Source organism: Dreissena polymorpha, chromosome 1, assembly GCF_020536995.1.
Source record: "Dreissena polymorpha isolate Duluth1 chromosome 1, UMN_Dpol_1.0, whole genome shotgun sequence".
Classification (NCBI taxonomy): Eukaryota; Metazoa; Mollusca; class Bivalvia; order Myida; family Dreissenidae; genus Dreissena; species Dreissena polymorpha.
The window spans coordinates 159,177,997-159,194,440 of NC_068355.1; the positions used below are offsets into that span (position 1 = coordinate 159,177,997).

Below are 16,444 nucleotides of genomic sequence, written 5' to 3' on the forward strand. Positions count from 1 at the left end.
TTAATCAATATAAAGCAGTTAATGACAAGTTTTAATACATGCCAAAATAAGTTTGACGGCGCCATTAAACCGTACATAACAGTATGATAACAGTAAATTGTATATACACGATAACGCATAATAGTATTATCCTAACAAAACTTCTTAAATAAATAATTTCACATTGATATAAGATCAAAATTAAAGATTAAAACTTCTCCAAGGAGCCGTTTCTTAAAAATACTTACATTCAAATAACTTGCGTAAGTGTCAATCTTAAACGTAGGAGCGTTTCTATAAAATTCGTAAACTTTCGAATTTCTTATTTTCACACAAGCTCTTTTGCTTGCGTAATTCACAATTTTATGCGTAAGTAAGGCGTCTTACATTCCGCTCTGCAGACGAGAACGATTACCAAGAGTTTACCGTGAAAGACTACTTCCAATAAACAACTTACGAGAAGGGGAAGTTATTGAACGCTATAGACTTTCACGCGAAGCTATTAGCTATGTACATGAGTTGATCAAGGACGATATTTCGCCTTTCACTAACCGTAATCATGCTGTGGATTCGCTGACCAAGGTAGCGTTGATTTTGATTTCATTGAATGACATGCATACATTTGATGCTATCTAGCATTTATCCGACACAAATTTATTGTTAACTTCACACAATTAAGGACCTCAATATCTACTGTTGTGTAGCACGAACTGTTTGGTTTGGAAATGTTCAGCGGAAACGAATGTCATTTGTGGAAATTGTCACCAGTGATATTTGCTACGGAACAATCGTATGAAATGATTGAATTTGAACATGTTCGACGCGACTGTGTAATGATTTGTTCGGACATAGTACGGGCATTTCAATCAACTTTCGTTGTAAACATGTTTACCTTCAACATTAACCAAAGACACGGATTGATTACATTCTGTTCTTGAACTTGGTAAAATGTACTGCCGAGAGATAAGTTTATACAAATATTATTTATCATTATGGATGCTAGCTTTATTAAAGATTATTGATTTGTTAATGCTATTCATATTCTTGTGTGTGCTTTCTTGAACAGTTAAACTGTAGATCTTGTTTTATGAAATCATCAAAATGTTTACTCCATCATTCTATGTTTACAAATCTCATGTTTTTATATTCAGCCAGCTTATACTATATTCCAGGTTTAAGTGACTTTGAGATACCTGGCAAAGGGTGATGTCTTCAGTGAAGTAGGTGATCTTCACGGTATAAGCCGAAGTTCTGTTTCAAGGTCTATTTTGGTGGTAAGGATGTAGCAGTAGACCATTTTCATTTGTTTATTGCAATGTAGATTTCTATTCAATTAAAAACATGTATGCTAATCTTGTTAATTCTTCCGTGAATTCTTCGCAACTCATGAAAATACTAATTTTATAATCACTCGTGATATAAAATACATATTCAACCGTAGCCAACAAATATCCTCCTTTATGTGTTATATAAATAAAAGCTTAAGAACAATGTTTTCCTAAATGAACACAGTCTTGGCATTTAATTATATCTATTTCAAATTTATTTGGCTTATAATCTAAACAAAATTTGAAATGCATGCAAATATTGAGATTGAAATTTTCAAAATTGAATACACTACCCTTAGATCCTTGCAATTATTAAATTTTGGAAACTTTTAAATGCATATGATTTTAAAATTTACATACTAACTAACTAACAAACACATATTATGGCAGGTGGTCTCGGCTCTTGATCGTCGATTGCAAACCATGCAATTTCCTATGTCGGAGGAGCAGATAAAGGAAGTGAAAAGTGGCTTCTACAAAATTAGGAAAATTCCCAATGTTGTTGGAGCAAGTGATGGGACCCTTATCCCAATCATCAACCCAATTGAGAATGAGGAGGCTTATATATGCAGAAAGGGGTTCCATGTACTCAATGTCCAAGCAGTTGTTAATCATTAAATGAGGTAAGATATCCCTGCATTTCCCCAATAAATGCTTGTTTAAATCATAACATTATATGCCTAATATTATATTGTTGACAACCAAATCATAGTTCAGACAACGGTTGTCCATACGCTGTCATACAAAACATGTGCATCCTGGGGACTCTCGATTGGTTTGTGATAAGCGTCCTTTGTCAAATGTATGCGTCCAAATACGCTTAAATTCTGCGTTTCCGAGAGCCCAGCAACCAGTTTTATTAGCTCACCTGAGCACAATGTGCTCATGGTGAGCTTTTGTCCATAGTGAGTCGTGCGCCTTCAACATTTGCCTTGTTAACACTCTGGAGGCCACATTTATTGTACAATCTTCATGAAAATTGGTATCAATGATATCTTGGTTGAGTTCAAAAATGGTAACGGTCGCTTGAAAAACATGGCTGCCAAGGGGCAGGGTATTTTTCTTAATATGACTATAGTAAAACCTTGTTAACAATCTTAATGTCACATTCATTGTCCAATTTTCATGAAACTTAGTCAGAATAATTGTTCTAATGTTATTTTGGATGTGTACGAAAATGTATCGGGTCTGTTGAAATCGTGACAGCCAGGGTGTTCACTTCTCATGAAAGTTGGTTAGAGCATTTGTTCTAATGACATCTTTGACTGAACAGCACAGGTCAGTCCCTTTGAATCTCAGGTGAGCGACTTTGGGCCTTTCAAGCCCTCTTGTTTATTTCAGTTGCCCTTTTGACAACCAATATTAAGAATTATATCTCATTTTATGAGCTAGCTTTTATAGGTACCAGGTGATATGATATATTTTAGTGGTTTTTTTATTAACAATTTATTTTGTATTTTAGATTCACGGATGTTGTCGCTAAATGGCCCGGGTCAGTCCATGACAACACCATTTTTGACAATTGTTCACTGACTCAGTGGCTATCTTCCAAAAACAACACTTGGTTGCTGGGTGATACTTTAAAACCATACCTGCTAACACCAGTAGGTAACCCAAGAACTGCCTCTGAGATAGGATTCAACAGAGCAGATGTAAAAACCAAACTGGTTGTCGAGAGGGCATTTGGAATATTGAACTAATCATCATGTTTTATGTGTCACATTTTTATCTCCACATTTCGAAGAAAATAATGGTCATACATTGGTAATAACTTTTGCAATATTGAAAACAGCAACATTTTCATTTGGCATGAATGTGTATCTCATAGAGCTGCACATTTTGAGTGGTGAAAGGTCAAGGTCATCCTTCAAGGTAAAATATATGGGGGACATAGTGTTTTACAAGCACATCTTGTTTAATACATATTTACACAAGTGAATAAAATGAGCAGTACCATGTTTCGTTTTATCTGCAGATGCTTGCACAAAAGCGGTGGCTGCCTCCAACTTCAACCTCCAAAGGCAGCGAAGGTTGTAAGTGTGTGCATGAAATTGCACAATCTGTGCCAATACTGGAATGTTCCATTACCAGAATTGTTGGCAGAAAATGAGAATGACGACTATGTTTTTGAGGGACCCATCAACGCAACGAGTATCCAAACTCAACAAAATGTCATTAATTTGTTTTAGAACAATATAATACAAAGAGAATTGTTAAAATGTACTTTGAGCTCATCTGAGTTTGCAGTTTTTTTATGGATCAAGTGAGTAATATGGATACATCAAAAAGAGAAGATATACATTAAACGTATTTTCTTTGACATCCGCTTTTGTAGTTCAAGTTTGCACTGTTTCTTGTCATGTAGTTTTCCCACATCTTTACTTATATTTTGAAATAGTCGAAGTAGTTGTTTAATTGCTGTGTTCTGATACAATAAACTGTACATGAAATATTTTAATAAACATTATTTTGAGTTTCCATTAAAAATCATGTGTGTCATTGTGCAACAAATTTGATGACAATAAAAGCAACAGTTTACACAATTATTTGCTTTATATAAAGCCGATTTTCAAATGAACTGTTAATTTAAATTCATATTCTATTTTTGGCTATTAGTACTGGCATGTCATGATCACCAGCCTCATCTTCATATTCTTACCCCATTCAAACAAATTCAAGGAATTCACTGCTCTTGTAAAAGTTGGTTTTCGCTCAATATTTTAAGTTTTTTCAGTGTAACCAGTGATTCTAATAGATTGCTTATGTCCAAGATAATTGTATTTCTAGCCTTCTCCACCTGTAGACTTTCTCTCTCAATACTGATTAGTTCAATCCTGTATGATTCATCGGAACCTGTTAATATAACATGTGTTTTGTTACTTGCAAATTAGTAAGTAATGATTTCTTTTATATTTGTTACATATGGTTCACAGTATAACTATTTAATCTCAAAATATTTGTGGTATGTCAGATGGTTTTAAATGTTGTATTGCCATTCATGAATGCTGACATGTATTTATTAATAAATTCATTTATATGTTATTAAGTTAAGTTATCTCTGATTTCGAAATGTATTAATTATTTTTTATTTTTAACGAAATGTACAATACACTTGCTTTCATATTTCCTTTTCTGTCCCTGTTTACCGGTGATGGGATTTTCAACTGAAATATTTTAAGTGAAAAAAGGGCCATAATTTTTACAAAATGCTTGATACGGCTGTCTGCTCTTGTTTATAGATTTAGGGTCATGTTGCTACAGAAGTATGTAAAATATAAAATCAATATGTCAATATTTGAGGAGGTACGCAAACTTTAACATTCCAACGCCTACGCCGATGCCGGGGTGAGTAGGATAGCTCCACTATATATATATTTCATATATAATAGTCGAGCTAAAAAAAATCTACATAAAGGTAAAAATTGCATTTACATGTTATCTATAGATATATCATTAAAATAAAAAATGGCTTCCTAACTGATTACAAGTGCATTTTTATCAATTGACGTGTTTGCATTGGAATCTGATCTCAGAAGTCTATTTCAGTGTGTGTGATAATACAATGCAATGAATATTACTTACCAGCAGCCATTCTGTCGTCATTTGAAATGGGCCTCTCAACTGAATATGTATCAATGACCTTCGTATCTGCAAATGTATGAAAGAACACTTAAGTTTAACTCAAAACAATAAATTACATCATGGTCTTAAAATTTTAAGGTTATATAATAACCTAACAAACTGCACATATCTGTCCATTAAAACTAATATTTTATTTAGCTTTTATTTTTTCATACCAAACAGACAACCTATATTAGAATTTAAAATAATATTATTGTATGATTAAATTTGAGAATGCAAACAAATAAACAAGAGAGAGGGTAATCATTAAAGTGCATTTCAGCACTTAGAAATGGACATGTAAAGAATAACCTTCATAATACAACTATTACCTTCAACATATCTGGAAAAACTGCTCGTCATAGCTGAAAAAACAACATTAAAAAAGTCTCATCACAAATTGAAATACATGGTATACGATCTATTAAATATATATACACAGTTCATATGGAAATATAAAAAACAAATGGATTTTCAAATTAATTATACATATTTTCATTTTTTAAAAAATGATATAAATGAATTATTATCATAAACATCTTATAAAAGTTGCCTTATTTTTTATCATACTATGTATTTCCTTACATTTGAAATTGTCAATACCATTGAAGCCTTCAATGGTTACTTTGGGAAGCACACTGAAAAACTGAAATATGAACATCAGTTTAAACAATTATATTACTATTATTAATTCAATTTAAGAAAATAATGTAGATGTACAGATAGTTTTTACTACATAATGGAAATCAAATGGCTATAGGCTGTTCCTAAGATGCAGTAGTGTAATCTATTGTCCCCGCAATGATAATAACCTCTGCAATTATAACAAACAATTATAAAAAGTAATTGTATTGTGTGACTGTTAGGGGCTGTTTGGCACACTCGCTACCCCGAGCATGTGAGTTTGGTTTGCGGTCACCATACCGGACAGGTAGAGTTTCCTCCGCCCCCCCCCCCCCCCCAACAGCACAAGACCACATACAATTTAAAAAATATATTTCAGTTAAACAACAATTGCTGGAAATTGCAGTTTGCATTCAAAATTTGTCCCGCTTTTCATAAGTCTAAGTAGTTGTGCTGGGACACACTCCGGGTCATCACATAATGCAGCCTCCTACGCGGAGGGACCTCATAAACTTTGAAATACACACACATACATGTGACAGTTATGTAACATTTAATGGAAATTTCGCTTACTTTTCCTAACAGTTCACTAACCTTTTCCTGCCAATCTTTAAGTATGATGGTGGGTGGTCCTCCGCCCGTGACCTTGGCATCCCGCATTCTTTCCCTTTCCTTTTAGCGTACCTCCGTCTTTATGTCTGACAGCTTTTTTTCACCTGTTCCACTGTACGGGTTGTCAATGACTGACTGTTTATACTGTTAATAAATTAAGTTGTAAATAGTTCGTACTAACGCATAAATGCAAAGATGCTATATCAGACGTTTGAATCTAAATCACGCATTGATAATTAGGAGAAAAAATAGATCTTGATACTAGTTCTTATTTACTATTTATTCATTAACAAACCTGTCAGTTATCTCTTGAAAACAGTCCATTTTGTCTTTTTGTATTAATTTGTTGGTCAATTTTCCCTCGATTATGTCTCAGTTGACACATAAGGCATCTACGAGCACATGTAACTCATGCTGAGACCAATTTTCATTCCTTTTTTTTGGGAACTTCAATTTTGTTAGATTGCACAAGCAGCAGAAGAATATTTATGTGTGCTCTCTGTTAAGTCCGCGCGTTTTCGACTTCATTTAAGAGTGTATTTGCGTATAACAACTAAGTTTACGGTTACGTTTGGTTTATAGAAACGCACTTACGTATTAGCAAAAACTTGCGTAACTTGTCACTTACGTAAGCTCGAGTTCATTCCAATTCATGGGAGGCCACTTGAGAAAAGGGGTGATGGAAACAGATTCTTCTGGTACGTAGGTCCATTGACGTGGTCCTGGAGGAAGGAGGGGCATCGAGAAGGAGGTTCTCTGCCATTTTTGCTGACGACTGAATGACTGGGGATGTATATGGGTTGGTTTGTGGGTTTGTAGGTGGGTTTGTTTGTAGGGCTGTAGGTTGATTTGTTGGTAGTAAAAAAAAACTGCACAGGTGTTCGGTGTGTGTATAAAACTACACAATCTGTGCGAAGGCATGACTGCTTTCAGTTACCAGGGGCGACCATGATGAGCAACTATTCGATAGGCCGGTTAATGCAAATTGTCGTACGCACTATGAGCAACTATTCGATAGGCCGGTTAATGCAAATTGTCGTACGCACGCTAATAAGTAACGTGAATTTATTTTTAAAATTGGACTTAATGAAACCACTATGTTTGTCGATGTATAACAACATAACAAAATATAGAATATCAGTTTCAAATGCTCTTTAATTTCATACACATTGTGATTTTATGTATTGACGGCGTGAGAAATATCTTTAAAAAATGTACATTTGACTTTGTAAAATAAGCATCAGAAACGATTTTGCAACAATTTTGTTTCGCTTCCACTTTTTAATGGATAACTACAGACATTCATCGGTAAAATTCTTTAGATTTTTATTTTATTTTTACAACAAACGTTAATATACAGTATTTATTATTTTGCCTTAAATTATGTTATCACATCTAATATTTCATGAAAAAGCGATAATTGTATTACTTCAAGGAAGATATTTTGATGATTAACATGATGTCAATAAACAGCAATTTTCACGCGAGATTTCAGCTATTCTAAAACCAGGCTTAAGAATTGTTTAGAAATCGGGATTAGTTAGTCCTCGGAGACTGGTATGTTTCGCATATCGTGAGCAATAAACACGAGCGCAAAAACTCACATTAAGTCACGTAAAATCATAAACATTGAAATGTACGGGGATTTAAAATATCGCGAAATATCGTATTTACGTTGACAATGATCTCCCTGATAAGAGTGACAGAGGGCATCCTAATCCCGAGTAAGGGAACCTACAGCGGGACAAACACAAGATAACTACAGCCTTTCGTAGAGTTGCTTATATATGCTTATAAAAACAGAGATGAAAAGGTTACGTGTTATATTCCAATGATGTGTAAAGTTGGGAGAAGATGTACGCCAAAGTATACATATACTCGAGATATATACACTGGAGTTCAAACTGTCCACTATGTTAAACAGTATCTTCGAAAATGCACCACTACTCGTGCATTAACCACGGATGCAAAATTTCATGGAGTTTAATTGGCTCAGTTGGACTCGATGACAGTCTCTATCCAGTCGTAAAAGTGGTTAACGCGCGTGTAGATCACCGGGTAAAGTGGGTGAGCGCTTCCAGCGCCTGAATTAACCACGCCCACCTGGGTCCAGCGGCCGTCATGGAAGCACGCGAGCGGACCGCCCGAGTCACCCTAAAAAAGAATTAGTTGTGCAAGATAATGACATAAAACACTACATATTTAAGTAATAATTCAAAACATTGATTTATCAATCTAGTACAACGCATGTAATTGTACGTTGATTCATATTGTTACACGTCTAATGGAATCTACATTATGGATTAAGATTCAAATTAAGATGCAAATGATATCAACTAAGATGGGAAATGTCAACATATTTTATAATATACACGGAAAGAAAACAAGTACATTTATGGCGTTATGATACAAAGTGTATTAGCTGATGAACACATCACCTCACATGCGTGATATTTAATCCTACCTGACAAGATCCATTGTCTTCACCGATGGCGCAAATAACAGAGACGAACAGATCCGTGTAATTCTCGGGAACCCCGTAGATATCCTCGCAGACGGGAGTGGGCACGATCTGAACACTCGCATAATGCGGCATTTCCGCGGCAAAAAACGCCCCTGAAAAAAGAAGCCCCCGTCAAAGTGTTGGTAGAGAAAAATGATTGACGTAATGCTTACACGATATTTACGTAACTACTCCGATGCTCGTTTCTTTGTACTGACTACGAAGCACTTTTTGAATCATAAGAATATGATTTACAAAAACATACAGTTTGCTTATGAATAGTTTCCAACTTGAAATCAGTACTTAACAAAAATGTAATTTGTTGTTCTTTGAAAAAAACTATTCAATATTACTTAACCTTAAATATTTTGTATTATTTTGCATGAGTGTTATTTAGTCATATAAAAACTATAGCATACCTTCGAATAACCTTCCCCAGCCCGCAGTGGATGTGATCGGGCGCGATGTAGTTGGGCTCGATGCAGATGGTGTTCACATACTCGGACATGTAAGCGGGACGGCTCAACTTAACAAGGGCTATATCATAGGGCAACCCCTCATTCTGAGCAACTAAAATAGGAACGTGAAAACTTCTGAGAAATTGGGGATGTATATGCAATCGTTATATATATATATTGGTATTGACCCCTGTAAACGTCTGATGCAAAGGAGTTGTCACGTGCACACGTCTGATAAGTTGGAGAAGAATCTTTCGAACTTACACTGAAGAGTAATACATTGTCTAATACATTCGTAGGCTGTTCAGTCACACGACGTAAATGCAGCGAATCGACTCTAAATGACAGTGAACAGTATTTTGTGTACATGTTTTGCATTTTTGTAAATCTCAATTGATCACAAGCATTTCAGTGTCAACTCCAATATAACAGACTCTTGTTAGTTTCTACTCATGTGTAACGCAAGCAATTCGTGCGATTAATTGGAGCTGACACTTACACACGTTGGATAGATTGTAGTAGATAGAGACATACGTGTTAGAAATTGGAATTGAACACTAAAGCGCTTTTGAATAACGAAAAGCGTTGGCAATGTAAAAAAATAGTGATTAAAGAGTTGATAAGCATGCGATTTCCTGGAGATGGCACGAGATGGCTTGTGTCTTAAGAAAAAATACATTCAAGTGTGTGATGCATTTGTATTGATATTGTGAAAGGCAAATTTAAGTGTGCGACACCTCCAAAACTCTGAAACTGACATTGCATATGCAAGTTTGAGATAAATTGTACTCAAGTGTGATAGACAACGATTGAGTGATGTGTGCAAGCGTGTGTTAAATTTGCAAATAAAAGCATGTATGAAAACTTGTGATACACTAACATGAAAACATGCAAGCGCACATTTAAAAGGATCGTGTTAAATATGTAGTAAAAAGAACTTTCATGTGTGTTACACATTGGACTGATTATGCCACGCACTTATATACAATAAAAGTAATTAACGAGTTAAATTAAAGAGCAGCCACTCACGCAAGTACGTGGGGTGTGACACTATCTTTTCAAATGTGAGGTACTGCTCTGCGCCTTCCTCTCGGCCCTGTACGTGTTACCCGAGCACCACGCGCCAGTTGTCTTTGTCTCCCCAGCCTTCTATCACAGGACCACTGCAGACATGCATTACAATCATATTCATGTACATGAATAAACATGCCCAATTCGGCATGCGTGTTGTGCTAAGGTCGATGCAGTTACGAAACGAAAAGTAATATTGTACGGGTACAGATATATATTTTTCATTTGTTTCGATTTTGTAAAATCACATCACAGTAATTTTCCTATGCAATCCTTTTGCTATTGTTTCACGTGAACCAACTTAGTGTTGATTAAAACAAGATGTGTCACACACACGGATGACTAAACTACCTTACAATTTTTGTTGTGGACACCGACATAGGCAGCGTAGAGAGAATTTAATGCAACAATACGTGAGTCATAGTTGAGCTCTATATTTTGGTATTTTCCATGGAAAGTGACGTTGACCTTTGGGCTAGGCTAACCAGTATTGTGTTCGACCCGCGGTCGTAACATGGTGGTCATTTTTGGCAAGTTATTTTTAAACGGATAGATATAATTATGAAGTTAAAGTCTGAACAAGCTATATTATTCTAATTATTGACATTTTTATCGGTTAATGTGGCTCGATTAGTCATTGTCGGCTCGGGTACTACTAACATCTACCCCGGATACTCTTAAGTATACTTACATGTACCCCGGGTACGGTAAATATACTAAAACGTACCCGGGAAATTAAACGCTAAATCAGTCGTTGTCGGCTATTTTTTATATTAATTATTAGTGTTCGTGTGTCGTATGAAAAGATATCGTTGCGGAAAATTAAAAAGAAAGATATTGTGTGTTTTGAGCAAGATACAGATGTGCCCCGCCCACACGTCGTAACCTCATGGTGATCAAGGTTAGCAATTTATGTTAACATGTCATGATAAATAATGAAGTTAAAGTCCGGACAAGAATCGGGAGCGACTTTCAGACGTTCGTACTGGCGGACAAGTGTATTGCCTTATCCAACCCACCTTCCTTAATGGGGGCATACACGAATGTGGTGCAATATCTTAAAAGACCAAACAGGTTACTGGCCTCTTTCCCTGGACTGTTTTATGGGTGCGGATGTTTTAGTATCGACTTTTCAATTTGCGGTGTCAATTGAACTCACTCGAAGCAGTGCGCAGCGGTTAGTAGCCACTGTGGGTGTATAAGTGACGCTCCACAAGTATGGGGTCGCCAAGCCAGATCCGGGTGTTTGGGCTTCAACATGAAGTGCATTGACACCAACCACGGCCACTCACCCTAAAGTAACGCCGTGCCGCCGACAACGCGCTTCTTAGCGTCGCTTTCCTCAATGTAGGTGTTTCCACACGAGTCGATTGGTTCGTGCACAGATATACATGTTTATACAAGTGTACATTCATGGATTTATCTTTTATATAGGCATATTTTATAGACAAGTATTTCCAAAACGTCACGTGTGAGGTAAATTTAGCCGTCTGATGCCAGCATGGCTCCAGACTATCATGCGCACTCGCAAAGTCTGGTAAAGAGCTTTCCATCTCCGCTATAACGTAGCGCATGGTTTCGCGGTCTGATTGGCGGACAGGATTGCTCCCGGCCAGAATGATGGCACCATTTCGTGAGCTGGTCTGGAACTACGTTGGCACATGGTATAATACCCATTTTCACATGACGCGGCAAACCAAAATGACTTTTAACTTCAGAAAAGAGAAAAAAACATTAGTTAACGTTGTTGTTCAGCTTTTTAAAAATACAATACCACATTTATCAAATACTTCGTACTTTTAAAATACAGTGACTTACCATGCGGCGCCAATGCATCTGGAAACCAAACATAGAGCGGGTAAAATTACATGCAATATGCTTTTAAATATATATACTATATATAAGAATATATCTATAATTTTCATAAATCGAATGTAAAGTTGAACCAATAACTTAAAAACATGCGCTTATTTTACTTTTTATCTCATTGTATCTGTCCGCTGGTTGTATTTAACCAACTTACATCGCGTGTATATTGTTATTATATATTTTTATTACACAATCAGTGAAGCTAATAAATACTATGTCACACGTACTACAGCCTACGAATGTCACTTGATACCCGTCTGTTTCCATGACTACCAATGGATTCCCCGCTCTCGGATGGCCCTCTCCTTAGTCGTATCCGGTCTTCAAGCGACTGCGCACGGCAATACACTGGGAGCGGATAGGGAACCCCGGTCCCTCTAACATTAGCGAGCTTTCACCGTACGGAATCTCAAATGCCTGACAAAACACAAAGTAATTTCGTATTTAAAATAATTACATAGACGTATTTATTACATATCCACCGTTTTTTCTTTCCTATTATGAAACATATTTCAGGAGGGAATCGACGTAAGATTCGTTAGATTTTGTCCTATACTTAAGGTAAGTTCTTTCAGCCGTTTTATCAAAGATACATCAGTTAAAAGACCAGTGTTGGCGTTCGTAAATATGGTGAACATAGGAGCTCCGGACGTGGTTCGACCAAAGGGAAGAAAAGGAGATTGTTAGATGAAATAAAGCGTTTGGGGAATCTCCGAAACGGGGAAATATTGAAAGGCAAACGTCTTAATTTACGAAAGTATTGAGCGGCTTGTCAAGATGCGGAGAGATGATATTCAAAAACCGACGAAGAGATCGCACTCCATACCTGTCATGATGCAATTTTGATTATATACCAATGTACTCGTTTTGTTCTCATTAAATCGAGTATAATTGAAATTACAATGTTGAAACGCCATCAGTGACTTTAAATTGCAATTTATATGATCGGTTATTTATAAATACGGTGTGCCATTAAATGGGACGTTCAGTGCACTTAAGTCACCCCAGGCGGTATATCGTCTACCTTTGGCTGGTCGTTCTCCTTCACGAACTGAGCCATTTCGTAGTTGCATGCTCTCGCATATGCCATCTCAAACACGGGCTAGGTAGCCGGATATGCCAGGGTGATCCGCATTGACGTGACGATCTTCTCCCTATCGAACACGAATTTCCGGATCTCGGGGGTGGGGATATATGTGGAGCTTGGTGTGATCGAGCCCTTGCAGTAATCGGGAGCTGCCGCCACCAGGATTTAATACCAAGGTAAATGAATAAACGTGCTTATAACAAGAGCTTACGCTCGGCTGCGGGTGCATTTTTGAATAAATGATAGCTTGTCAGATTATTTTTTTCAGAGGCCACAGTGACCTTGACCTTTGACCATGTGACCCAAAAAATGGGTGAGGCGTATAGAACTCATCAAGGTGCATCTACATATGAAGTTGCAAAGTTGTATGTGGAAGCACTTTGATTTTAGAGCAAAATGTCAAAGTTTTAGCACGACGCCGGCGGACAGCGGACGGCGGACAACGAGCTGGCTATGACAATACCTCGGGATTCTCCGAAAACAGCCGAGCTAAAAATGAGTAATGCATGGATGATACTGTCTTATCTATATACGGACTAATATCAAAAATGATTGATTCAGTTTAGAACGTTTATCACGAACATTGTTAAATGCTGTAATAAGGTAAGATAAGATAAGATAATCTTTTATTATAGTGCCATGTGTTTACGTACAAGGTGTTGACAGACATATATACAATGCATAAAAGAACACCCGGCCTAATAGGCCTATAAGTCACCTTAACGGCAGTGTAACATATAACGTGATCATTATTATGCAAATAGACAATAAAATATATGAGCAACATGCTGAGTTCAATGAATAAATTAGAAATAATAAATTCAGGTTTATCCAAGTTAGATCAATATAAGAATAATTTCAGTAGTACTTAAATTATCCAATTAAGAAGGCATATTTCTGAATAATATGTAATACGTAGATGGTAATTAAAAGTTCATTTACAAACAATATTATATTATTTTAAAGTTTAAAATGACACAACTGCATACAACATATATTTTTACAAATATAACATACTGCTTCTGATATTAAACGCATTAACAACAAATTTCGCACACTTTCTAGGATGACGCTTAACCAACACAATTAATTTATCTTTATTTGATTGACATGTAGTATATTCTTCAGAGATCAAAATATTCCCAAATATAACTGATCTTGTGTTTTCATAAACAGCACATTCAACAAGAAAATGAGTTTAATCTTCGACCAGTCCGCTATGACACAACCTACACCGTCTTTGCTCGGGGGCTTCGCCCACATACCTTCCGGTCTCGACCCTAAGTGGCAGAATTCCGGTTCTGAATTGTGCAAATAAAGCGCGTTCATTTCTTTTTAAGTTCAGTGTAAGGTATTCTTCACAAACAAATTCAGTTTTGAAGGTTCTATAATTATGTTCTTAACTTTGAAACCTGTTCATAGTCTCTAGACCAAATTATTGAGTAAAACTGAGTCATGTTTTCTTTAGCTAAATCCATTGGAATGGGACGTTTACGGTTATAATAATCCGTTAGGTTAAGACTAGCCACTACCGTCTTAAAATCACTGCACCAGTTATTGTTATTTGATGAACTGTAGTCCCTATCAAATGCTCGTTTGGTTAATCTATTTTCGTCAAGTTTTACAAGTCTGTTCCAAAACCTGATCATTGCAAGCCATCTACGGTAAGTGCTCGGTAACCATTCAATTTCACCCAATGTATAATATTTGTATTTGCCGAGACAAGATGGTTTATTAATCGACATGTTTTGTTATAGCTGTCCCTAAAGGAATGTGCTCACTAACCAAATGGCCGATTTGTTTGTTTATATTGTTCTACCTCATACATGCCCATTAATTATGATTGTATAAATTTTGCCCGCGTTCCGCCTGTTTTTGCATTGCTAGGCCAAGTATACTGTACCAGGGTGCAGGATTAACGGGGTTTACAAACGGTTCGACAGAATGTCATACACCCATATAAACTGTATTTGTGCAAATTTCTCAAGTTAGTGGAATGCATTTGCAAAAATCAGTTTTGCATAAAAGACAGTTTGTGCCAATATCTTGAGTTTAAGAATAAAGCATTGAATACGTCTGAAATTGATGCAAAAAGTTATAAAGGTTGAAAAAACGATATAAACATAACCGTGTATATGAATACTGTAATTGTCTAATTTTAATCGAAGAACACATGCTTATTAAATACAGTAATGTTGACTTTATTTTATGCACTAGTTGAAATTCTTAAGAAAAAATATTTTTAAAAAAGAGTTATTGGGAAGAAAAGAACCACTTACCGGGGTGTTTACATCCATTAACGTTAAGTTGTGAACCCCACAAAGTCACGTTACCCAGCACCCTGTGTACTTTGCCTTAAAAATGCTTGCTATTTTCCAGAATTATTATCTTTATCATTGTTATAACAAAACACCAAATAACTGCTATACAATAACTTGTGAATGTTAACTGTTTCGAAAATTCTCAAAATTATTATACTCTCAAAATGTTCTTGGAGAACAACAAATTTTATCTTAGTGTAGATGTACTTACAGCAGCCGAGCAGTTCAAACCTCATGGCAGTGTGTTCTCCGTAACGTTTTGTCGGCACGATGCGCACGCATCTAGCGTTGAACACATGATCGAACATCAACGTTGTGGTCGTATTGGAGAACACATTTCCGTTATATTCCTGTGGATATAGTGATGAAATTAATATTAATGGCCATAAATTTATATGCCTTATTTTGGACAGACACGTGAGTGCTATGTGTACTTTAACACCCGCCACAAGAACGCCTGACAATGATGTTAAAGTCACTATCACGCTCACCAATACATACGGCTACTGTATTATGCTATATAAAAACATTCGACAACAAGTAGTACCATACGATGGTTAATTACAATAGGAAGACCCTAAAAACAAGTAACATTGATGTAAAAACGTTATATTACAAGCATTCGGCAAGTTTTAAGCATCTAAATATCGTTCCACGATGTAATCTACTTTCGCTTTCGAGTCAGGATCGGATTCATTCGGGTTGCGTTCATTTGCATAATTTATACAAGCCATTTTCGCATTCGCTAAGTTCCAGTTACCCAGAATTCATTTTGATTTCACAAAATGATTATTCATGAGAGCTACGTTATGCTTCCGACGCTTACCGTATCCAATCTCGTGTTCGCCCGTAAATGTTCGGATATTTCACGGGAGATATAAATGGAATTATTTGTGGCCACAAAAAAATAAAAACGAGCATTTTGTATCTCGTTAAATCAATTCTACTAGACAACATCTAACGTTGAAATT

The 16,444-nt window shown here is 36.2% G+C and overlaps 2 protein-coding genes and 1 long non-coding RNA gene across 4 annotated transcripts; 1 reads left to right on the top strand and 2 right to left on the bottom strand.

Annotated features, from left to right (window-relative positions):
* Window positions 1–1,157: 1,157 nt before the first annotated feature.
* Window positions 1,158–1,972, top strand: LOC127861391 (putative nuclease HARBI1; the record flags this gene model as incomplete). Its single annotated transcript, XM_052399879.1, has 2 exons — window positions 1,158–1,253; window positions 1,698–1,972. Coding segments are annotated over 2 exons (324 nt in total), but the record flags the coding sequence as incomplete, so codon positions are not given.
* Window positions 1,973–3,990: 2,018 nt separating this feature from the next.
* Window positions 3,991–7,246, bottom strand: LOC127861458 (uncharacterized). The gene is made up of 7 exons (XM_052399994.1): window positions 6,793–7,246; window positions 6,147–6,308; window positions 5,514–5,574; window positions 5,261–5,293; window positions 4,890–4,955; window positions 4,418–4,471; window positions 3,991–4,160 (listed from the first exon to the last, which is right to left on the bottom strand). Exons 2-7 carry the CDS (start codon window positions 6,210–6,212, stop codon window positions 3,991–3,993), a joined length of 450 nt encoding a protein of 149 aa, XP_052255954.1. The 5' UTR covers window positions 6,213–6,308; window positions 6,793–7,246.
* A 124-nt stretch (window positions 7,247–7,370) lies between these two features.
* On the bottom strand, window positions 7,371–14,073 carry LOC127858100 (uncharacterized). 2 transcript variants are annotated; one of them, XR_008038751.1, is made up of 8 exons: window positions 13,090–14,073; window positions 12,293–12,482; window positions 12,015–12,032; window positions 11,356–11,908; window positions 10,155–10,288; window positions 9,087–9,237; window positions 8,629–8,780; window positions 7,371–8,318 (listed from the first exon to the last, which is right to left on the bottom strand). It is a non-coding gene; the product is annotated as an uncharacterized LOC127858100 (long non-coding RNA). The 2 variants fall into 2 exon arrangements; XR_008038752.1 differs by having other exon boundaries at window positions 7,372–8,318; window positions 11,356–11,845; window positions 13,090–14,072.
* Window positions 14,074–16,444: the final 2,371 nt, after the last annotated feature.

Coding starts and splice junctions, on each gene's coding strand:
- LOC127861458 (XM_052399994.1), bottom strand. CDS start 6,212: ATGCGGGATGCCAAGGTCACGGGCGGAGGACCACCCACCATCATACTT. Junction 4,472..4,889: donor TGACGACAGAATGGCTGCTG/GTAAGTAATATT, acceptor AAAATATTTCAG/TTGAAAATCCCATCACCGGT. Junction 4,161..4,417: donor AAGGAAATATGAAAGCAAGT/GTATTGTACATT, acceptor TTATATTAACAG/GTTCCGATGAATCATACAGG.